Source organism: Pleurodeles waltl, chromosome 7 (assembly GCF_031143425.1).
Source record: "Pleurodeles waltl isolate 20211129_DDA chromosome 7, aPleWal1.hap1.20221129, whole genome shotgun sequence".
NCBI lineage: Eukaryota > Metazoa > Chordata > Amphibia > Caudata > Salamandridae > Pleurodeles > Pleurodeles waltl.
Window position 1 is genome coordinate 1384545831 of NC_090446.1, and position 25583 is coordinate 1384571413.

General features: G+C 42.7%; 1 protein-coding gene across 1 annotated transcript in view; it reads left to right on the plus strand.

Annotated features, from left to right (window-relative positions):
- Positions 1-25583, plus strand: part of BAX (BCL2 associated X, apoptosis regulator) — a 61580-nt gene that overhangs the window by 6342 nt on the left and 29655 nt on the right. Inside the window, exons 2-4 of the mRNA XM_069200941.1 lie at positions 21538-21586; positions 22801-22965; positions 24787-24922. Coding sequence (XP_069057042.1) covers positions 21538-21586; positions 22801-22965; positions 24787-24922 — 350 coding nt within the window. The remainder of the gene's footprint in view (positions 1-21537; positions 21587-22800; positions 22966-24786; positions 24923-25583) is intronic.

Consider the following 25583-nt stretch of genomic DNA (forward strand, 5'->3'; position numbering starts at 1 on the left):
AGTAAGAACTATGCATTGGTCTCCTGAGAAGCCTCAAACCAATCATTGTTTTTTTCCAACCACACATTTGAAGGTGATTTATCAATCTCTCATCCCTTCGTGCCTTGACTAATGCAGCATCTTGAAAGAAATTGATTGTAAAGAGGTTGCAATGGGTACAGAACACTGTGGCAAGACTACTGTTCTCCCTTCCTAAGTTTTGTTCTTCTAGGCTCCTTCAGAAGCTTCACTGGCTGCCCACTGAGAAGTGCATTCCGTTTAAAGTTCTTAGTAGTGCCCACAAGAGTTTGCATTCCTCAGGGGCTCCCATTCTCTCAGAATGGATGCTGCCCTGTTTCCCTACCAGAGCACTTTTTTCTCTGCAGAAATGTCATGGAATTGTCCACAGTTTATCTGGAATAGTGGCACAATAAGCCAAAGAAGGATAATCTTGTGCTAAAGTCTGTGGGAGTGTTGTTTAACACCACTGTTTTTAGTGAACCAGGCTTCATTCTCTTATTCAAAACGCGTATATAACATTTTGTTGCTTATGACACGTGCACTTCCCAACCTTAAATTGGAGTTTGGCATTCTTACTGTGAGGCATACTTTTTAAGGATCTTTTGTCGTGAACTTTGTGCCACTCACCAAAATCAAGGATGTCATCATCATAGTTGTTGAATTTATCAGTGGCCTGGCAGGGTTCTGTTGTACAACTTGCTGATGGCTGTCAGGGTATAGCTTTAAGAATATTTCTGGTACACTGAGATGGATAACTGGGTCAATTGCCACCATAGTCTGCCACATATCTGCAAGCTTTATCTCCTGTGCCTTCCTTTTGATATGATTGTATTTTTTTATAGGTTTTCATAGAGTTTTTACAAGAAAATTAGAACAGTGCACATGGGGCATTATCATATACAGCATTTTGTTCAGACGTTCATGACTACATCGGGAGTAAGTGTGCAGGAGGCCGTGGTGTGAGCCGTGTGGTTTGTGAGGTGTTAGCACATCAGGCGTTACCAGCCTACCAGTTTTGTGCAGTGCATCCCACTTCAGGGCAGTCTCAGGTCGGGGTCTTCTTCCACCATTAACCATAGTACATCCCGTCCAGTGGCCTGCACCTCTAGTCTGAAGACACTGCAACAAGTCATTCTCAGCTCTTGCCCATCGCCTGACCTCGCTTCTCCACTTCACCACTTGTGGTGTTAAAGTTGTGTTCCAGTGAATAGCTTTCGCATGACGCGCCAGCACTAGCGCTAGATCTATGAGGCTTTTTCCTGCTTTGTCCGTCTTGGGCAGAGGCATCAACTCCAGCAGACATGTCTTGGGTGTATTAATTTGCTGCCTGCCAGTCGCTGCTCTGATGTATGTACATACTTCTGTCCAAAAAGGGTGTAACATTGCACACTGCCATGTCATGTGATAGAAGTTTGCCTGCTGGGTACTGCAAGCACACTCTCCTCCGGACCCATTAAATGTTCTGCAAGAAATTGTAGTCGTCTGTGTCAGTCAGGGCAATTTGTAAATCGTAATTTAATCTATCCTTCAGGTCCAGGAGCAGCTGACCCACTGCCCAGCCCTTCGGAGAATACACGTTAGTTATGCAGTGGCGCTTTAAGCTTCAAGCGATAGAAAGGGGTTCCCTGGAGACAGCTGCAGGGTCCAGACCAGCACAAGAGTCCAGAAGAAGCAGTGGCTGTCCCTCTAGTGACCTAGCAAGTCACAGGTCAGTCCAACAACAGTGCAGTCCCAAGGAAGTTCCTGGTGAGTCCCTCCAGCAGATCTAGTGTCCGGTCCATCAGAGTCTCTGTTCTGTCTGTTCTCTCCTCTACTATGGGGAACAACTCCTACACTGATACTCAGTTTGACCAGCTTCTAGAAGTGAGGAGAAGGTTCCAACCAGCTCTAACCAGTTCCATGAATGCCCCTTCTCCACACTGGCTTCAGACATCAGTAGGGGGTAAACAAGCCTTTTTGTCAGGGAAGGACACAGCCTATACAAATGTAAGTGTACCCCGGCTCTACCTCTCACAGCCCAGGAAGACCACTCTGTATGCAGATGTACTCCTATTACATCTCCATCCTCCCTGTGTGATGGCTGTCTGGAAAGTATGGACAAAGCCCAGCTGCCACTCTACTCCAGATGTGGATTGGAGTCAAGCTGCAAAAGCACCAGAGTTATAAACTCAAAGAAATAACTACTTTCTAAAAGTGGATTTTCTATGATGCTAATAAAAAATCCACTGACACCAAGCATTATTTTTCACTACCACTCCAAACATACTAAACATGCCTATTCCATCCTTCATAAATTCAATAATGCCACTTAGCCATATGATAGGGCATTCCCAATGCACTCGTATGAGACGGGAAGCACTCACAGCAGTGAGAAGCCAAATAGGCCGTTTGTTTCTACTAGGACAGGGCACACAACAGGGCACATGTCCTACCTCTTACCTACACAGTTTAGATGCCAAGCCAATGTGGCAGTAAACTGCGCACGCTGGCCCTGTGGTGGCAGGCCTTAGGCAGGTTTGAAGGACAACTTCTGTGGGTGGCGCAAATGCAGGCCCACTAGTAGGATTTATTTTACATGCCCCAGGTATAAGGGATACCACTGTACAAGGGACTTACAGGTAAATTAAATAAGCCATCGAGTTTAGAGCTAAGTTGGAGTGGTCCATTTTTTTTGGCACTGTTATGACGATAGAAACTCAGTTTTATGCACGGCAAACAGTGGTAGATGGTACCAAACTTTTTTGACAAATTCTTTAACGCATCAGGCACTGAAAGACAATCAGTCAATGGGCGTTCAATCCTACACACTCCTCTTCTAGTTTGAGGATTACTTTTTCAGGGCGAGAGAATGGGAAAAAAAGCCATTTTAATTCTGTCCTAGAGGTCATATGCAGTTACTACAAAATCCTTTTGCATCAGATTTGTAATTGGTGATTTCCTTTAGATCTGAACAAAGAAAGCTGTTACGCACCCACAGTTAGGGCAAACTTAACCAGTTCTTCATGAAAGTCTACCACTTTCAGGCAAGGTTAGTATTAAATGTAGAACTACATTTGAGATGAATATTTCACTCAGAAGACACCATTATCACATTCCTAAACCTACCAATAGTAATGACCAAGACAGGCAATCTTTGTCCCTTCAAATACCAGAGGATAACTTTCCATATTCTCCATCTTTTCCACCACCACAGACGGGCACAGATCTAGAGAAAGAGCAAGAACAACCATGTACGGAGATTATCTTCTGGAGATGGGCGAAACAAAATGTTCAGAAGAGTCAAATAACAAAGAACCTCTAGAGCAAAACCCTAGAAGGGCATCACTTTCAGAATAAACCTCTGCATTTCAGGCAGTAATTCAACAGGCTGTAGTTCTGTATGGTCTCATCATAGCTGTAGAGTGAGATAACTTTTCTTCCTTGAAACAGTCCAGTATTTGCCTATGCCACCCTTACAGATTTTGGGCGTGAGCTTCATATATGCAGATAATAGTAAAGAGTGTAAATATGATGCTGCACCACATGATCCGCTTTATAGCAAAGGACTTTTCTCCTCTTTTTGAGGTGGTCATACTTTTCAGAAAAGATCCCTTGACCAGGTTGCCAATGAGGGCCACCCTTGAACTAGGAAAGCAGACATCTTAATGTGACTGACAATGGACACTGCAATCTTATGGCACTTAATGGACTCCAAGACACTCCTCAGCTGGTATGACTGTTTCCATTCGGAACTAATAGAGTTGCTCCAATACCTTCCTGAAAATCATCAAACACAAGGGAGGTACATTGGTACAGAATGAACATTTCAAACATAGAACATGCTCGCTAAATACAGCATGCCATCAGATTAACACATTCATCCTTTTATTTTACCACATCTGGTTGTATATTTCTGGGTTCTGCCCTGCATTAACTGTTAGAGGGACACTTGTCCTCTGGGATGAGGAGCCCTTATAACCCATTTCACAGTTCAAGGAAATGGAGCAGCCTCATCACCACATTAATGTATTGGGTTTGTAAGCAGTGTTTCTGGCACTGAAAGCATTCTAGACATGACAATCATGTGTTTATGCTTGGAAACAAGGGTCACGTTCCTATTCCTGTGTAAGATTGTAGAACCAATGTGGCTTGAGCACTCAAACACTGCATCTACCTCATGGTAGAACACCTTAAATGAACGCCTTATCAGATACAAGCAGAAGATACGATTAGAAACTGAATCCGAAAAGTTCTCAGCTCATACAAATAAAAGTGGAGCGCATAAGATCTAGATCATTTGCCATAGTAAAAACAAAAAATGCCCACACTTTGTTTCCAGGTTGCCACACCATCACGTCTAAGGGAGTGCTCTGTGGATAGTCTGATCTGGGATATTTGCACACTCTTCTCCATTTCTTCCACTTACTCATGTAGTGGTACACGAATTGTGACAAGCACCCTTAACTTTGATGTTGGTTGCAGCAGCATGTGCAGACAGATATGGTATGCTCTATTGATCGAATTGACAATCCGTCTTTTAAAATTAAGACAGTCAGCCTGATTATAATAGTCTGACAAGACTTTGTTTTAGAGAAAGTTTAAAATTGCAACATAACTTGAAAAAAATAAAAATATATATATAGTGTTTTCATTGAAAAGGTAAATAAAGAGAGAGAGAAAAAGACAGCTGGCCATAGAGGTGAGAAGGGAAAAGGTGTGGGTATACAGGACAGGCAGAGGGTAGAGGTGGATTCAAAGGTTTGTAAGGGGGGGTAGTGCGAATAAGGGGGTTGTAAAGATAGATGGTAGAAAAATGGGAGGGAGAGTAGGGTGTAGTTTTTTTTTTTTTTTTTTTTTTTAATGCAACAGAAGGGAGTGCAGGGTTTGTGTAACAAATTGTGTATGTATATGTGTGACTTTTTGGCAATACTATGTGGCCTAATTTACCATCCCAATCCACAGTCTATTTCTATTCTGAGGATTTACAATTTGGATTCGTGAACATATTATTTCAGTTTATGCCCATTGAGAAAGCACACTTGCCTGTATGCTGTATTGCAATGTGGAAGCGCTTTCATCACTAGTTTGAGCAAACTGCTGTACTTTCACGTCCATTACACCCAGTGCAGTACCTTAATTTCAGTAATTCCCTTAAAAAAAGCATTCCAGGCCTACACTTCCATTCGAGTACACTTGATAGCAACAGCCAACAACTTGCAAAACAGGCAGTCCATTTTTGTTTGAAGAATCTTAGTCATTGAAGCCTTTCTGGAAGCGTTAAGTGCTACCTAAATAGAGTACCTAATGTTCTGGCTCTGGATCTCAACACTGTCATATCAAGTCTTATGGAACATTGTTTTTCTGGTACTAATCAATTCCTTGTACATAGTAAGGAAAGCTCCAAGCTGTCAGCGGCAGACCCTTTCATTTAGGGAGTAAAAGAGTTTTACTCATCTCCAATTTCTTTCTATGGTTTATCACATTTTCACTTTAGTCCAACCATTAAACTTCCAGCGTTCTTTCGAAATCCTTCAAGCAGGGCAGAAGAGGCACTGCATTCACAAGCTGTCAAAGAAACTCTCATGTACTACACATGCAAAGCCATACTTTTACACAAGACAAAACATTTATCGTCACCACTGCACATGCACACCTTTGGAGAGCCTTTTATTGATGGGGGCTACAGCCGGATGAATTGTGTAGTTTAAGCATGTGCTAATATAAAGCTCTCAGACATTCCGTACCCACATTTTTTATTTAAAAAAAAAAAAAAAAAAGCCACCACAGTGTTCCTCTACAGTATCTAATTCAATGGATATTTGCAAGTCAACACCTCATCTTCTGCTTATACATTCACAAAACTGTGGTAACGTTCATAAGCAAAAACCTCAAGTGAGACAGAGAGTGTAAAATATATATTTAGTACCACCAACTTTACTTTCCATCCACATAAACTTTAATAGGTTTTGCCGCTGCCTCTAAGTCGGTGTACAGCATGTGAGGAACAAAAACAAATACTGCGAACACAAGTGTTACATACCTTGTAAACACATGCTTGCTGCTTGTCGTGTTGTTGGTTTACATGCACCACCGACCTCTTGTGTGAATGAAATTTGGAGTTGTTTTTAGTTTGGTTTTACTGAGCATTTAATTTTACGTCCACAATCAGATCCAACTATACTTTACAGTAGTCTAAGGTAGAGTCTGATGCGTTGTGAATTTTGCTTGTTTAAGCCAGAGTCATTCTGAAAATCGAAATTTAAATCATGATGTTAACAACTTGCAATGTACTGAAACCCAACACTAGGTGCAGAATAGTGTACAGCATATGAATATACAACACCCACTGCAATCAGTAGGTTACAAATAATTGTGTTACTCTCGGGTGTATCATTGAAGATGCTAGCTGAAAACAGTCAATGTGTTGAACGTTGAAATCCTTCATCTTCTCTTGTCCAATTAACAGATTTAAAAAGTAGCCTGTTAACTGTAAAGTGTAGAATATTGAGTTTAGTTTTATATGTCCTGCAGTACAGAAACCGAAGATCTTGTCGGATGGGCATGTCTGTGTCATGAATGGAGGTGTTTGTTGTTATTTTGATAGCAAAGTGCAGCAAGCGTTTGCAAAGCCAATAGGACTCATGTTTGTGGGAGTTCAGTATCGGCAAAAGCTTTTTGTGATGTAAGGCTAGTAATTTAGTAGTTTAAGGCATGGCTAACTGTTGTCTAGCATTGATGTATCAAGCTATATAATAATTCATGAAACCACTTTGTAATGCAATGCGGCCCAGTCTATCCTCCGCGTTTCTCAATACATTGAAAGGACTGCTGAAAGTTATTTTGCCTTAAGTACATCCTTTTTTTTTTTTTTTCCCCTATGTGAAATGAAGGACCAGTGGCATGACTTTTTTTTTTTTTTTATCTTCCTGGGTTTTTATGTTACAGAAAGAAATGTGGGACCTAATGAAGGCTTCTTTGCCATTCCATCATCATACCTCATAGTTCTGTGCACCTGGAGCCAATACATTTCCATCCCACAAGGTGCCCCCAACGTTCTGAAAAATCCTCTGCATGGTAACGGACGTGGATCTCTGCCCTAAGTGTCTGACTGTGCTGTCTGATTCCCAGATGCTTTTTTTTTTGTTGTCACAGGCAAACACAGATCATGCGTGTGCACCATGACGTAGGCCTGTCTCACGAATTGTGGTCTTGTTGGACCAGAAGGGAAGTCCAGATCGCTATCTTCCTAATGATGGAAGGCTATTGCCTTCACCAGGAGTTAAGCAGACCGCGTAGTGATCAATCAGAGTTGACAAGTCCTTTTATGGTCGAGCCTAGGCAGCGCCCATGCGCTAACTCTTAACATGTTGTTCTCTTCTTTCTGTGGGCTTTCACCACACCCATCTCACACCTATCACTTTCATTTGTTCCTTGCCCTGCCTTTCAAAATTCCCTTGATTTTGTATGTAAATGCTATACGTTTGTCCCGCCTTGAGGCTGCCTTGTTACTGCCTTTGAGTCTGACCCTGTTACATGGATTATTGTACGATCAGCCATATACCTTAGTGTGGGGCACTACTTTTTTCTTTTGCTTTTCCACTGCTCCATGTTCGTATAATGTTTCTTCCTCTTCCTTGTTTTTGAGCATGCTGCTGTTTCTTTGTGGTGCCTGCCCCCAAATACTGCAAGCTGGAAGGGGGTTATTTTTCATTTATTGAGTTATTTATGTATTAAGTTTCACATAGTGCAAACTCGATTTGGAGGTGCGCTTTACATGAGTACCACTTAAATACAAGTTTAGCAGTTGAAAAATACACAAACTGGTGCATTTTAAACATGAAAAAACACAGAAATCCTCAACATGCCTCTCCCGGCACAGAGGTAGAGCCTATACTACGATATTCACTGCACTCGGGAAAACCCACCTCATAATGCTTTGCGGGGCATTTCCTTTCCAAAACATTTTGGACCATGACTATGCCTGTGGTGGTCCTACGACAATGGGACCACACCAAACCATTCAGCACGACACGCTCTTTCTGTCTAGGTCATCTCTGGGTCCCACACTAGATTGGAGGGGACCCCAAAATAGTAACCTCTCCCACCATTCAGTGTCTTTAGACGCTTTCATGGCTGGAACTTTTGTTTTAAAGCTGGGAGTAGTTTGTGTTTTTAGGGGCCTTGTTTGTAATATCATCGCAGTAGATCTGCTAGGCCTGAAAATGTGTAATGCATTACACTCTCTAGGGGCTAAATATATGGTTATATTGCATTACATTCTGACATTCTCTTTTCAGGTGGTTATGCTCTCTAGGGGCTGATTATATGGTTAAATGACCATGTTTCTTACAGATGCTATTTTTATTGTGGTACCCTCTAGGGGCTGTTCTGAGAATTACTGTCGGGGTTATACAACATTCACTGCACGCTGCCACCATCAAAAGGGTCAGCACAACATTATCTTTCTGTCTATGTCATCTCTGGGTCCCCACACTAGATTTGGGGGAGGGGGAGACCCTAAAATAATAATAACAATAATAATAATAATAATATAATGGCATTATTTTTATTTTTTTGCTGCATATAGAGGAAGAAGGTAAATGGAAGTACTCTAGTTATATGCAGGGCCATTGGAATGATGTGGCAGAGAGGACCAAATTATGAGTTGGGATTGACCAGTTTATGTGTCAAGAAAAGTCCAGTTATGCATTCACAAAGCCAATAGCTCTAACTCAAGCAAATGCAAGACCTATTACATTGCAAATGCATGTTAACATCTGTCAATGGGGTGAGGCATACAGGCACATCCATATTTAAAAGTTCTGCTGCTTTGTGCCTAACTCACCCTTGGCCTTCATTGGTTTGTTATGAAGTGCTGCACAGTGCATGAGTGTTTATCTGCACTAGGTGTTTGTGTGCCTGGGAAGATACAATACATGGATAATCTTCTAAGCAGTGTATGCTTGCGCTGGGTGTATGTACAATACATAAAGGATACAATGCTGAGCAGTGTATGCATGTTAAATGTATGTGCTGGATGTACGTGTACCTATGAGTGGTACAATTCATAAAGGATATGGTTGTGTATGTGTGTGTGTAAGCTTTATATGTGCACTGGGTGTATGTGTACTTGTGGATGGTACAAATCAAGTAGAGCCTTGGGTTCCATTTTGGGAAACCCACTCCTGCGTTAAGGAGGTGGAGAAATCCCCCACGCGGATTTGTGAATTGCTGCATTCCTGTAACTGGGTGGGACACACACTGGGGAGGGAAAAAGCCAGGCTTGCCCTATACACTTCAAAGGGTCTTTGGTTCAGTGAGAAATCACAATGAAGGGGGCTCGGTAGATCCCTGATGGGGCTGACGAGAGAATCATAAAGAGTAGGGCTGGCTGGCTGGCCTAACGTTTTGGTGCACAAATAACTGTGGCCTCGAATTACTCCCATGGCCTGTGTTTTGTAACTATCGGCTTTGGAGTCACTCCTACTGTGACAGACTGCTTTTCAAGAGGAAGAGAAAGCAGAGTGGATACTGCAAAAGCAGTAGACCCCCAACATAAAATGTAAAGACTCAGACCCTGAATCGCAATTGGTGTGTGGAAATGGTCTATACGAAGGGGAGTTTGAGCCCCCAAAAAACTGTCATCTGCTAAGCAGCCATACATGCTGGGGGAGGAGGGGAAACTCTGCAAGACTTCTGTCTGTGACCAGAACTGGGGGCCAAGGCTTTCTAGCCTCCCTGCTAGGTGAGCGAACATCACTCAGGGAATCCAGGACCACTTGCCCTGGAGCCTAGATGTCCAGTGCCTGCTTGCTTGCCAAGACCAGTGTGCCCTGTGAGGAAGAGGCGAGTGTTAGAGGGAGCAAGGTCCAACGGGGAGATCTGTCGAGTGGACCCCCTCTGAAGTGTGAGGAAAAGGGTGCTGCACCAATCTGGTCATTGCTTGCGTGCAGCACAGAGTATGTGACCCCTCCCCCCTGTATGCCAGGAGGGGTTGCCTTGGAGAGAGCCATGTGCCAAGCTGCAACCATTGGCCCGGCACTAGTGCAAGGTCTCCACCCCTTATGCTAGGATGGGCCAACGAGAAAAAAATAACTGCTGTGTTCTATGGGCCTAGCCTTGTGCAGTGGTGGTCCCCGACCCCATATGTCAGGTGGGGCTGCTGCCGAAGACTTCTCCGTGTTGATTGGGCGGGGGCCCGTGTACTGAGAGATATGGTTACCCCTTTATGGTAGAGGGGTTCACCGGGAGCATCTGCAATTCCCCGCATGAAAGGTGAGGATGTTAGGGGAGCGTCTGCAAGCGATCCCCAGGCAAGGGATCTGCAACCGGATCATCACAACAACGCCCCACTGGGAGACAATCCAGACACTTGCCCCGCATAAAGAGCAGCAGAGAACCTGCCCCCCCCACCTCACCCCCACCCAGTTCCTGCAAGGTAACTGCACTTGTGCCTGCTTGTTTAGGGGTAACATATAGTGTGGCCCTGTAGTGTCTCCAAAGTAACTGCACTTGTGACTGCTTGTCTGTGTTCTGTGGGTTTCCTAGAGTTTTTGGCCCCTGTGCCACTCCACCTGCTGCACCATCCAAATCATGGCCCTGTTGCCTGCAAGGTAACTAAGCTTTGACCGCCTGCCTTGTTGTAACATATAGCAATAATCGGTGCTCGGTTTGTGGGAGAACACTAGGATTACCATAGCACACTTCCTACACACACACCACCCCTCAGAGTCCAGCTTTTGTGTGGCCGAAGACCTCAATAATCATCTTGAAAATGCCTTAAGTCGGTGGAGCTAGCCTTGGGAACATTTACCCCATTGGTTAGGGTATCCCCAGGAGTTATTCCCACCCACTAGCTCATGTCAGACAGAAACATGGCATCTCTAGACACCCCCTTCAGAACATTGGTGGATGTGTGGAAGATCTGAAAAGGACTGAACCTGCTGTGAGACCTGTGAAGAGCCTAGAAGAGGCACCTACTCTCTCTACTGTACCCAGGACAAAGAAGTGGACTGCCATGGTCATAAGGCTGACTTCCTATTAAAGCTACAGGGACACAACAAGCTAAAAGAGGCCTTCCCTGCAACTACCCAACTGACCAGTGGAAACTGGACCTAGTACTGACCATGTTATGACCTCTTCCTGCCTCCTAGTGAGTGTAAGTGCCTTCCCTGAGGTCCTGTGGGCTTTAGAAGTGTACTCCTGTGGTGGAGAGGGGCTAAAAGGACTAAAGTCAGAAGATAAAATCTTTGGCCAGGACCAACCTAGTTAGTTATCCGACCCGCGCTCTATCACAGTCGGCGTCAGGTTGCGCCTATGTCATGTTCTACCATGACCACTGACTATCACTAACACCTTGCTTCTTTGCACTATTTCTTCCTAAAAATTAAAAAAAAAAAATCATGACACCTGCTCCCCTTTTTGGATTTTTGCTATTCTGGTGTCATTTTGTTTATTAAATTTTACTATATTTTTCTAATTTGTTTTGGGATTTCAATTGTTTTGCATCTGATCTTTTATTACTGTTTTAGTACAGCATAAATAATTTACTCATTGCTTCCAAGTTTTCCCTATATGCTCTGTGCAATAGTTACCAGTGGGTTTGAGCTCACATTAATTTAGTGACTAAGTGTTCACCCTGACAAGGATTGTGATCATAACTTGAGGTGGGTAAATTTTAAATTTGAGACCTTAACTATACAGGCGATATGACAAAAAGAACCAAGATTCCAAACCTGTAGACAAAGGAGACATAAGGCCTGTGCAGAGGTGTTTTGAATAGGCCGATGGTCGTGTCCTGTGAGTCTTTACTGGTGTGGACCTGGTAATCCTGAAGCAGAAATAATGATTAAAGAGCAGACTTGATCAGGTTGTTTTATTTTCTCACATGCATTCCAAATATTGCATGAAAATTGCACAGGAAAGCAACATTGCTAACGTGCTGGAAAAAGGGCATGCTGCTAGAAATCTACTACTCGAGCTGCTTCAAATCACCATATGGATGGAGCATTTGTTACAGTTTTGAATCCTGTTGAAAGGAAAGTAGGCCCTTGAAAACATTTTACTTTTAACTTCTAGCAATTTTTGTCAACAGTGCTTTACAAAAAAGCATTAGCAAAGCCATTAGCTTAGCACTTGAAATATGAAGGCGCAACCTATTGACTTTGCCAGTACTATTTTTAATTACACTTTAACCACTCCATTGCAGCACATTGCTTTACTTTCTCCCTTTCTTTGCCTGCTGGTCACCTACCCCCACCCCATATAACCAAATGGATGGAGCATTTGTTACAGTTTTGATCCCCGTTGAAAGGAAATTAGGCCTTTGAAAGCATTTTCCTTTAACATCTGACACTTCCTTATTTTTTTTTTATTTTTTTTTTTTTTACTTTTTTGTTAACAATGCTTTACAAACCAGCATTGGCAAGGCCATTAGCTTAGCACTTGCATTATGAAAGTCCCAGCAGCTACACAGTACAGATGGGCCATTGTCTTCTGACAATCCAACCCACCCCTCTCTACCCAAAATTCTCCCTTCCGCCAGATTATTTCTCTCCTCTTTATTCTTTATTTCTAACATCTAGTATTTTTTAATAAGGGACTACTGCTGCATAGTCCTATTGGCAAAGGTTTTTTTAAATGTATTGTTCCAAAATGGCAGCGGGCCAACTTAGAAAGGTAAATTAATGTAAAAAGCCACGAAATGACCACTTGTGTATACGCGGGCACATGCCTACACGTGAGCAGAGATTCTTTTTCTGTTTGAGACGCATTGTAGGACGACCACTGCTCCTTAGCCATGCATTGAGGGTAGTCTAGAATAAACCAAAAGACAAAGCACTGCAAAATGTGCGTCTGTACTTGCATGTGTGCTTGCAAACCAGTGACCATCGCGATTTGGTTCGTTTACTTTATACGCCAATAGCTCTGCTTGTTATGAAAGGTGACATATATTGGTTTTGTAGAAAGCTGTGCAGTGATTGTACCTGTGTAGCTCTCATGAAACTTCTTGAGTTGATTGTAATTCCGTTGTAGGTATCTGGGGCAGTCACCCATTTGTGTTCAGCACTCCAACTTTGAAGAACTTCTGAAAATACAATTTCCTCCACGCCTCTCCTAGGGGATAAGGAAGTTCAAGTCCTCAAGTGTATACTGTGCTGTCCTCGGATACCCTTCCTAAGGCTTGCACTTTACACATGCACGTTAGAATGTAGCCATCTTCTCAGCCTACTGCAGCAAAGCTCCAAGTTTCCACAATTATATTCCTACTTACCTGTCCCCCATTCAGTTACATCCCAAATAACATAAAAGTAATGCTGACCACCAGTGGATGGCTAGGTTTGGGGCGTGCTTGCAGTGTTTTTCTGTTCCTGTCAGCTGTTTCAGCAACCAGTCTCTTTATTTGCCTTAAATTGGTGCTATTGTCGGAGGTGCAACACCTGCTTTTTTAGGTCTGGTTGGACAGATTACCTGGTAAAACGTTATGTAATACCAGAATAAACTTTTAAAAGCACTACAGAGTAAGGGACTTTGGCTCCACCCATAGCCTTGACTGCATCAATTGATAGGACAGAATATATAGATTTCTCACAAAAAGAACACGTGTTGCACTCGCTTTGGTTCATGATGGATATTTCCTTACTTAACATAGCCGTCATGCGAGTCAGCAGCGGTATTACCATTAAAAGCATTATGACGTGCTGTCTTTACTGCTCATGTTGTAAGTATTGGCATTGGCAAGGCCTATATGTCTCAACATTTTGAACTGCTGGCTTTGCTGATGCTGGTGCTACAAAAAAATGGGGGAAAAAGTACAATGACTTGAGCTTGTGTACGAATCATGATGCATGTGCTCTATAGTGATATGATGAATGCACGTCTATGCATCATGACGCTACAGCTGCCAAGTGCGATGACTTATGCATGCACATGTGGCAGGACGTGGCTATTTTTTTAAATTTTTTTTTTTATGTATTTACTTTTTTTTAAGCGTGCAAACGTGCATTTCAAAAACGTAGTGGACTGGCACCAAATGATAACTGCGGGATCCTACAAGAAATATTTTTAAATCTTTTTTTTTTAATACTGCCGCAGGAGAGGCATGGATGCAACAATGGTAGAGAGCTTTGGGGATAAGGGAATGCAGGGGAAAGCACGGGGAGAAACAGAGGTGCATGAGATGGGGAGGGGAAAAGAAAAAAATAATCCATGAAAGGTTGAGGAGGGTACTGAACTAGCAGGGCTGCAAGATGGAGGATGAAGGAGCAACACTGTGCATGGGGGATGTTTTGGAGGGGAGCACCACACAAAGGAGAGAGAAAGAAAACACATGCACTCATGGAGCTCTAGGAAAAAAAACAGCATAGGCAAATACAATAGGTCTCGCCCATGTACGTGATGCTCCTGTTCAGCTTGGCTAGAAGATGTTTGAATGTCCTAGACTGGAGTCTGAATGGTGTGGTAATTCACTGACATTACAGACAACATATTTTCAATTTAAATTACTATTTGCACAGGCATACAGTTTTTTTTTTACTGATAAAACTATACAGAGCACAAACAATAATGTGTGAAAATCGGCATCACCTAGTGCATTGGTTTCTTTTTTTTTTTTTTTTTGCTCATATTAAAATATGTGATTCCACTACACTTCAGAATTACAAAAATTTGCTGCTTTCTGAATTCTGACATATATATTCTGAAATATTTGTACAGTTCATTTACTGTCATTTAAATGTTGTGTGCTGGCAAAAATAACATTGTACAGCATTTCCTTTCACAAAACAGCCCAGCAAGATTGTCACACAAATCCTCTTTGCAGCCAGAGAAAGAAAAGTAAACCCCAACCTTTCTTGGAAGACGGAGCCTAATATTTGACCTGTCTCTTTGAACACACAGCATATGTGACTAGATGAAAACAAAATTTAAAGGCCTGTTTATTGCTCAATCACTTCTGAAATCCAACATGGTTAATTTGGGGGGGTTTCAATCACCTTGTCCTCCCTCCCCTACTTACAGTGCATACGGTATGGACATGCAATTGGGGAAATGAATTGTTTGTTTGTTATGCTGTTACTAAAGAACACTGACCAAAATAAACAAAACATTGTTTCTTACAGGCATGCAAGATTGATGTACTGGGAGTGGCAGAGATTAGTGGAATTAGTCAAACAGAAAGATAGACAAGAAACATTTTTAAAATAATACAGCCCATTTACTGCTGTAAACTAGCTAACAGTGGAGATAACTGAAAACACCTGCTCTCATGGAGTGCCTCGTGCGGGGAAAAAAAAAAAGATTTCCCAGAAAGCAAGCACTCATGGAAGATTTCAGGGATCCAGTCCGAAAGGTGGTATACCTACTATGCTCCCTGTGAGGAACAAAGACATGCTGAACAGCCTAAAATAAATAATTAAAGCAAGCAAATATGAGTTACAAAATACAAAGCCAATGGGTGAATGCATTGCTACGGAAGCTGTCAGCAAGTCCCTATTATGTGTTTGTAACCAGACAAATGCACTGTGTGGTAGGCTTGAACGTAAAAAGTAGGTGTCTGAATTTGAGTAATTGAAAGATGCAAGTCATCCAGTCAAACAAATCGTAAACAATCGATCTCCTGGGGAGAGGGTAAAACACAAGAAAAGTAAAGAAACCCATTGAATAAGATGCAAGCAAATGAGTGCCAAGAAACCCAGCCTTTGATAAACGGCAGGCTGGCTCTAAGTTTTTGGTATGGTCAAGGTATATTTTGCCAGGTCGAAAACTGTACTACACCCTGCAGTAGCAGGCATGAGACACTTAACACAGTACTAATTTTGTGGGTTGATGCAGTGAGTGCTGGCCCTGGGTTTAATGTAGTACCATTTACTAGGGACTTATAAGCAAATTAAATGTACTAATTAGGCATATGTGAATTTTACCATGTTTTCAAGGTAGAGCACAAACACTCGACCACTGGTTAGCAGGGGAAAAGTCTGCACTTGTCCTGAAAGCTAACAACAATGGTTTCAGCGTAAGAAGGTGAAAAACTGGGGTGACCCTGCAGAGTGGGGCCAGGTCCGTCAATGTGTTTTACAGCTCTCTCTCTCTCCTGTGAGCGTATTCCCCTCCGCCACGCGTGTTTCTCTTTCCTCTACCCGTGTGCTTTCCCGTGCCCCTCCGCAGTACCTTCACCTTCTTGTGCTTCCCTACCAGCAGCTCCCTGCTGCTGTCTCATCCACATGTTGCGCTCTCATCCGTCCCCCTCTTCATCGCTGTCTCCATTTGCTTCCCCCCCACCACCTCTGTGTTGCTTACCCTCACTCCCTTGTGCTACTTTTAAAAAAATATATATTTATTTTCTTTTACCGATCTACCTTGCATTGGTAAACAAAAAGAAAAAAAAAAAGCCCACATAATTTTAAAGGTGTGGATAGACGCCTATAAAATGACCCTGCTGTCCGCGCCGTAGTCCTCTTCTTTTTTTTTTTTTTTTTTTTTTTTTTTTTTTTTTCTCTCTCTCTTTTTTTAACCCATGCTGCACAGTGACAGGAATGCTGTCCAGCATGGCTAAAACCTTTGGCAAAGACAGTCGTTTTGAAAGCTTTGCCAATGCTTGTCGTATTAAATGCTTTGTTGATCAATCAAAACAGTATGCCATGTTGTGAGCTTTCTTGCAGCGCGATCAGGCTTGTATCCCGGCTTGCCTCTTGTACAAGACTGAGGAGCGACCTGGGGGTGTACGGCTCATTGATATTTTCAGATTTGAAAGCTGCATTGCTTTCTGCTCGCAGGCAATTGTGTAGCAGTGCATGCGGGGCTGTTAGCTGATTCCTGTGGTCGGGGCTGGCCTAGTGACTTTCTAAAATAAGCCGGCTTTCACGCCTCTCTACTTATCGACGTTTCTGATTCCAGGAAATCCGTAGACGTGTTCGGCAAGGACGCCGCGCAGGCGTTCAGTCACGCTCTCCGGCTGGTGAATGGGGTGCATCTGGACGAGTTTTCTTGTCTGCTGGGCGCACATTTCATGTTCTGTAAAGTGCAATCACATATGGGGCACAAGGGGGCCATAGTAGAGCAGCCAGGGGCTCTCTAACCTGCCCCTCCCTCCCTGCCTCGCAAGCTCCAGCTCGGAGTTCTTTGTCGGTGGTTGACTTTTGGATGCTTAGTTATAAAAGTTAAACAGGAAGGGATAGTCTGTATTGCAGCCTCCTCCTTTGTGCCCAGCTCTAGAATGGTATCTGTACTCGGAGCAAGGGCATGTCTCACGCTTTATTTCTCAGGTACAAGAAATAGGGGTTTTACCTCTGATACTCAGCCTTGCGGTGATGGCCTAGATTTCCATCCTCCCGTTTACTTTCTGCCTTTATCTTGGTACTCGCAGGCAAGGGGCCTGCGTCAACTGCTAATCTTGCAGAAGTCACAGCGGAAAATGAGTGTTCCTAAAGCTGCTGTTTCAAAATGTTACAATTCCCAAGCACCCCACATCCCCTCGGCGCATACCAAAAAAAATATATTACATCCAAAGGGAGGACATATGCTTAACCCCTGGCGCACAGCAGGAAGAGTCTGTAAAAAGTACTTGGATGGACAGTGTCAAGAGGAAGGGTTGTGTCAGGGGGTGACCTGTGCTTTGACTACTTTCTTTCTGTAAATGCTCAGTATGATCTTACCAGTAGTGTTGTGCAGCTGTGTTAACACTGGTTGGCCCCTTAGTCAAGGGACAAAAACACTCGCACGTTCATGAATCCCACGTTTATGGAATACAACAATTAGTTTTTTCCTTATTGTGGAGACTGTACTGTACGGTTGCTTGCTCTGGGGCGGACCATGAACATGCATGCCTGGCCGATGCACATGCTGAAGAGGGAAACCACAACGTTATGTGATGCAACAGGGTGAATTAAAGGTAAGTAGCATCGGGGAAAACGTTTTGTGAAGTGTGTAGCCAGAGAAGGAGTGGTGGGTGATGTGACTTGTAGAAGGCAGGTGCGCCAAGCTGTAGCAGAACGCACAAAGTGAAATGTAGCAACAGTTGGTAGGCCAAGCTTGAAGGACAGGCTTCTGGCCAAAGCCTCACAACTAGGTAGAAGGGCGACCACGAAGCAGAATCCCATTAGACAGGCGGTGGCCGCACCTAGCTTAAACAAGTGAGAAGACCGTCACCTGGCAACAGTAAAACCCGAATGAGCTGTAGTATGTAGCCGGAGGCCTCTCCCCTGGTTACGAGGATGCCAGGGGAAGCATGCAGGACAGCTAGGGGGTGAATGAAGTCAGTTGGTGGAAGCTGCGCCAGACAGCCATACACAGACCTGCTCCTGGTTCATCCTTGTCTACATAGTAGTTTACTTTCAGATAGTTTGTCCCATGGATCTCGTTTTTGGTTTGAATGACATGCTGCTGACACGAGGCCTGTGGGTGTGTGTGTTGGCCATAGAGCAGCAGAAATGTGATCGCTTTGGCTTAGGAATGTGAGCTGTGCTTCCACATCGCCTAAAAGTTTACTGTACTGGGAACATGCGCTCATGACCGGTTACTCCAGTATTGTCACCTCCAGTAATGAGTTAAAATTTGCATTTTAGTGTTTGACACAAACCAGAGCTCGCATTGGCAAGTCTTGTATGTTCAGGTCGAGCTATTTTTAATACTTACTCTGTCTGTTCTGGCGAGTTTACACTGAACAGGTGTTCTGTTCAGTTGATTAGTGGAGGGGCAATAAAAGATGCCTTTAAATCTTGTTCTCATGCCACATTTGCTCTGTGTTCACAGATCGAGGTCAAAAGTCAGTTTTTCTTACAATTAATTTTCCTTCTCACTGCAGAGTTCCAGGACTTTGTAAGGTGACCTGCTGCTTAGAATGTAAAATTAAAGGCTATAGGGTGTCGGGTATAGGGTGTCATGTTTGTTTTTCCCTAACACACAACATTTAAACGACTAAGTCAACTGTGCAAACATTTAAAAATATATTTCAATAGTTGTGAAAGCCCCTTTTTCATATTTCTGTGTGATGAAAAAATATTTTAATAGGAGGAAAATATATCAGACTACGTTGTGTTGGTGTGCTAAGGATATGTTTTCTGAGACCCAATTTTCACAGACTTGTTAATACACTACATAGTTTTATCAGTAAAGCTGCAAGTTAGTGGAGAGGTTTTTGAACATTTCTTGGAATGTTACTGTGTGTTGATGACCATATGCTACCACATCATGGTTTAGTAATATATTGATTAAAACGGAGGGTTTAAACAAACTGAGAAACATTCCTGTCCTGATGGTAATGTTGTTAGTAAATTAAAAAAAGACCTAGGTTATGTTGGCTAGACCTCGTGGGCATGTGGGATAGATTCTTGTGATGCATGCAGCAAACTGTAGTGTACTTAATCAAACAAGAGGGTTTCTTTGTACTGCAGAAATGCTGAGCTCATTTATTTGAAGGTTTATTTGAAGTTGCAATCATATGTGAGAATTAAGAAAAAGGCAACTCTGTAAACTATTTGCCTAGGATCATACAGTTTGAGACCCGTTTACGGGTAAAGTACATTCTGGTTAGGAAAACCAGAAAGGGAGCACCCTGCCTCACACTCCAGCATGCAGTCAGCCCCAATGCATCATGGTAAATGCAGTCAAAGTTCGTTTTTTATCCATAAAGTAAACTGTAGTTTTTCACCTTAGTAGGCGAAGCAAGAGCTGTAAGTCTCTGGACACATGTTTCTGGGTTCAGCCCTTCATCAGCAGAGAGCAGCTTTGTCTGTGGGGTTTCTGGAAACGCTGCCAAAAGTCCTCTCAGGTTTATTAACCACTCACTGGCATTTAGGTGCTCAACCAGAGCTCGTTGGCTCAAGGGAGCCTTCTTAAACAGGAAAACCAGAAACAGAGCACCCTGCCTCACACTCCAGCATGCAGTCAGCCCCAATGCATCATGGTAAATGCAGTCAAAGTTTTTTGTTTTCATCCATAAACTATAGTTTTTCACCCTAGTAGGTGCAACAAGTGCTGTAACTCTCTTGACACATGTTTCTGGGTTCAGCCCTTCATCAGCAGAGAGCAGCTCAAACAAAAGAGGATTTTTTTTTTTTTGTACTGCAGAAATGCAGAGCTCTCATAGTTGAAGGTGCAGTCACATGTGAGAATTAAGAAAAGGCGACTCTGTAATTTATTTGGCTAGGATTACACATTTTGAAACCCATTTATGGGCCAAGTACAGTACAGTTAGGTTGAGTAGATTATTTAAGTTACTCAAACTGCAGGCCTGGTAAAATTTTTATGATTTTTCGAGCCCTGCAAACCTTTACATTTTGATACGTGGGAGCAAGTGAAATCCTTGCTAAGAAACAGCAGTGTGGTGCCCTCTAAGAATAAACTAAACCCCTTTGTCATGCAGTTGGGCAGATCACCCTATAGAGTAGTATCGGGGCACAGTGTAATTCTGTAGGTCCTACAAAGGTTAACTGTTGGCTGTAATGTTATGTGATATCAGAGTGGTGAAATAACCTCAATAGGGGCAGAGAATGGAGTTAAGTTGATACCTTCACACAGACAGTTTCGTTTTTGTTATGTCCTATGTCAAAATGGCTTGCGAGGAGCATCACATTTCTGCCCATGACAGTAGCCTTTCTCCTAAATGTGGTTTACTCTCTGTACTTTGCCCACTCTACAATGGTCAGGTATCTCCCTTTTGTATTTGTCAAATGTGTAAAGGGTTGGGAAATGACTGTTGATTCCCTGTGAGTTTGTGTGGAGCTGCGCTCTGGTTCTAAGATATGTTTAAACACACTAAAGGTGATTGGAGCAATGCTTGCAAACAGTGTACACCACTGACAACCATGCCGGGTAGCAGTCCAACCCATGTTTTTCCTCCACTTAGCCATTATAGACAAAGGTCCACCTTATGAAAATCATTACTGATCGTGCTCCTCATGGGAGCAGTTTATCCAGAACAGGTTTCGGCCTTGTTAGCCCTCGTGAGTGAGGTATACTTTAGATCTCATGGAACAATAAGCAAGGCACCCACATCAAGGCATACCCTTAACCACTTAAGGCATCATTGTTATTGTCCTCCATCGTTCTTCGATATGATTTGGCGAGACTAAGCAAGACCTAAAAATGCCTGGCATGTGGGGGCTTAGTCAATGGCACAGATAATATACAAGGTGAAAATACTTTCCAGCAAAAAGGGGACACTAGAAGATCGAAATTTACCAGGGGAGTTTGCTTTGATTTATTATTCGTAAAGTGCGTCTTTCAACCAAATGCATATAGACTTGAAACATCAAGCCAATAACAACCAGTGCATTAGACAAAAATCACTTGCAATGCAAAAACTCATGGAAGCAAGGGTTAGGTTAAGAATAAACAAAATTACTCATGTACATGTATTAGCAGGTCGGAGTACATACTTCTGGATTTAGGGACAGACGATTCATGGGGAGGAGAGGATCTAGTTTTGAGCCCAGGCAAGCTTTGTTCTGTCGCACCAGCTTTCTGTTGTGGTGGATCAAGGTATTGAGAAATGGTCCAACGTTATCAGAAATTGCTATATGTTACTATGCTACTGAGCTTAGGATGGGCCTTTTCTTTCAGGGGCCAGCACGGACCAGATAATGCGCATGGGTGGAGTGCTTCTACGTGGGTAAGTCTTATGGGGCACGACTTCTGGGTGGTTGGGAGGCATGCAGATGGGATCAGATGTTTGCTTCCAGGCTGGCTTATTCTTCTTGCTTAAACACTTACATTTCCCATTCTTCTCTTCTAGTTCTCTGTGGTTGTGAGAAATGGATACTCCTAACCTGGGGATTTGATTCTATTTCAAAGCTTTAGCGGGTTCTCTATTGCATTTCCTCATTCCATTTTTCAGCATATTTGCCATTTGTACTCTGCTACATTAAGTGAAAATACAAAACAAATAAAGGATTGAAAGTTTTACAGTATAGAAGCAGTGCCATCAGTGATGTTTTAAATAGTTGGTTTTGGAAGAGCTGCAGCTCAGATAGAATACTGTAAAATAACATTTCTCTGGTTTGAAATGGGTTCAAAAGGGCCTTTTGCTTCACAACGTAGCACGAGCTCAGACAGAAATGTTGCTCATGATTGGGGAAAAAAAGTCCTGACTAGATGATAATTATTCAGAGTATAGGACTCGAAGGCTTGTCCATTGGCTTGCCTTTAATTGGCTTTCTCCCCACCGGCTCGTCTTATGTCTCTTTGTATTCCATGCTTGCCCTCTCTGTCTACCTCACCTGCCTTCGCTGTCTGTCCCCACCACCCCGGGCCGGTTCTCTCCTTCTACTATGACTACCCTCGCTTGCTCACTTGCCCTTACATTCTCCCTTCCCTCGCCTGTTCAATTCTGCCTCATTCCCTTTACCTCATCTCTCCTTTGGTTATACAGGGAAAATGTCAGGAAGCATTACTTACACGATATCTTATGAGACATAGCTTCTGCACTGGTAGAGATGGAGAGCCCAAGTAAATTGCAAAAAGAAAAAGAGCACTCATTGAAGGTGGTGTTGGCCATGCCATAGTGACCAAGCCATACTGACCAAGAGTTTCTTAGCAAATGTAGCCTTCTCTTACTACAAACCTTCTATAGGCAAAAGTACAGTGTCTGGTCCCAGTTTACGGTTTGAGGATTGCAGTTCCATATCACCTCTAATTTCTTATAGTTTTGGGCAGTGGAGTTGCTTTTTTAGGGTTTTGGACCACCACAGTTTTAGACCACTCGTTAGCCTGATGTGTGGCTTGAGGATTGGTTTTGGTGCTTTGCCAAACAAAATGCTTCTGATTTCATATCTGAGAGTTCTTGTCCCACTGTTCTCTGCCTCTTTGGTACTCCTTTATCTATAGATTCATTGAAGATCGTGTGGAGAGGACCTGCAGTGAGGAAAAGGTCAGCCAGGCAAGGCAAGAGCTGGGACGAAATGAGATGCCTGTTGATCCCTCCACCAAGCGATTGAGCGAGTGTCTACGCAAAATTGGAGATGAACTAGATGGGAACATGGAGCTGCAAAGGTGACTGATTCAGTTTATTCATTTCAACTTGGAAATACAGGTATAGAAGAGTGTCTGCCAGAATGAAGGGCATACTGGGAATGGTTTTGTGACAGTGTGTACTGGGATTGAGTGTTTCTGTTTCTAGTTTTAATATTGTGATTCCACTTTGCAGCAGTAGGAATCTGCATGTGGGAGTACTATGGTAATGAACAGGGTGTTCTTCCGGGACATATTGTTGGTTGAGAGTTGTTTGGAATGGTTAAGGCACAGTCATTTCATTAATTGTTCTCTTCTTGCTTTTGCTGAATACTGGTGTCATAACACTGCTGTTATCGTAATACCAATGAAGGAAAGGAAAGGACCAGCATGACAACCTTGCAACAACCCACAATTGAGAAATCGGCTATAGTGCATGTTAAGTGGAAAGTAGTAAAACGAGTAAAAATACTTTTGAAGAGTCCTAACATGTCTAAAATTCAAGGTTCTCGAATACTAAGTAAAGATTTTTTTTCCCCGCACATATTCCTTACTTTGTACTCTAGAAGCTTGTGATATCAGCAGAGCAGTAGGGTATTGCAGACTGCAAGCTGAAGAAGAGCAGCATCACTCTGGTGATGAGCCATGGTCTTCACCCTGCTTGCATCAAGACCTGAAGGGATGGCCCTCGTAGCAGAGGCTTATTCTGTATGCCTTCTTTTTTACATAGGAGATGCGTGACGGCAAGCAAAGTCTACATTCAGCAGGATCACTATCAATCTTATGATGAGTGAGGGGACTGTGTTGTTCTGAGCAACTTCCACCTGTCATTGCAGTAGAAACTGAAACGAGGACCTCTCTGGCAAATCGTTTAGGGGATGGAATGCAAAATGAATAGCTTAATGCAGTGGTTCCCAAACTTTTTTGACCCGCGCCTCCCTTGACCTATTGGCCATTGGCCGCGGCTCCCCGTTATGCTATTTTGTTTTTTGGGCGGGTGGGGGGATGTGAGCCGGGCCTCAGGAGTACTTACATTTTTCACGCTGAAAATAATTGGGATAAAGCCAATGAAGGTATTATAATCATAGATGTAACAACATACAAATATAACAGTTGTTTAATTAAATATATAATTGGTTAAGTCAGAAACAATATAAACTATGCTTAGAAATTTGTACAGAGGGGAATGTCTCCAGTACTAATCCTATGCTAGACAGCATATGCTCTCCTCTGCACTCTGGTGTTTGACTGTGAGTCGCACAAAGCAGCCTATTTGTGTGCTAGATCTGGGAGTGACACCAGCAGCATGCAAAGTTTTGCATATATGGTGCTGCACTCTGTTTTCTCTTTAATGCAACAATGCACAGCAAAATTTGAAGTTTCATCACATTGTGCGAAATCTTAGTAAACTTGAGCCTGCAGGTTTTTGTGAATAGAACTAGTGTGTACTATAATTACTACCACTAGATGGTGTTTGAGGATTAAACTTCAAGGCCCTTCCTTGCTGTATTTCAATTTCTCACTCGAAGTTCCACAATCATGAGCTGTGCACTCTAAACAAGGAAAACGGCTTATGACTTTTTTTAATCTAGGGGATTATCTAAATTCTAATATGCAGCTACAGAATTAGGTCACTGCTATCGGTAATGATGCAGCTCATGGCGCCCCTGTCTTGTTTTGATGGCGCACCTGGGCGCCGTGGCGCACAGTTTGGGAACCACTGGCTTAATGTATTTGAAAACATTTTGGGCACAGTGGGAGATGGGCAATGTTGAGACCAGTGTGGCGTGCATATATTTGTTGCCCTGTTTGTAGTATAGCTTAGAATTCTAACTAGTTAACAGTGTATTATGTTCTTCCTAGAATGATCGATCAGGTGCCAACCAACTCTCCCAAAGAGGTCTTCATGCAGGTCGCCTGTCAAATGTTTGCAGATGGGTCTTTCAACTGGGGGCGTGTGGTAGCACTCTTTTACTTTGCCTGCAAATTGGTCCTAAAGGTGAGTCCTTCCATTGCACCAAAGAATGGAGCATAAATGTGTTTTTGGGAGAGAATTCATCTGGCTTCAGTCTATGTACAGAGAGCATTTGCTGAATCTCTGTTTGGGTATACTTTTGTATCCCTTGTACAAACATTAATTTATGTGCTGAAAAAAACAATCTAGGTATATTTCATTTGATATGTTGTCATAGAAAAGTGTATGAGGATTGAATGCATGAAATGAATTTGTCCTGAGATTTTATGGATTATTTCTTTTTCTTGTGACCTCTTGTTACAGAATCATTTCTTGCCATATGCTTCCATTTTAAGGAACGTTCGATTTTTCGTAATTACTCATATACCTGAAGACACTTAACTACACAATTGAAATGCCTCTGATTTACTTGACCAGTCACTAGTGTGCCTGAGGCGCATACTAGATGACCAAGCTTGTAGACAGTGAACACAATGCTCTTAATTTGTGAATTATGATCATAGAAAAAAGGACATCAACCCACACTTAATGGCATTAAATTGCCTCGCTATTTCATGGACACTCAGTATTGTTTAATCAAAGCTGTTAAGTTGTAGTGCCAGTGCGGTGTTTATAATCTGGCTGCCACTTGACAGATGTTATGAATTTTCAATAGTACTGTTGTAGCGTTAGGTCAGTGAAAGGG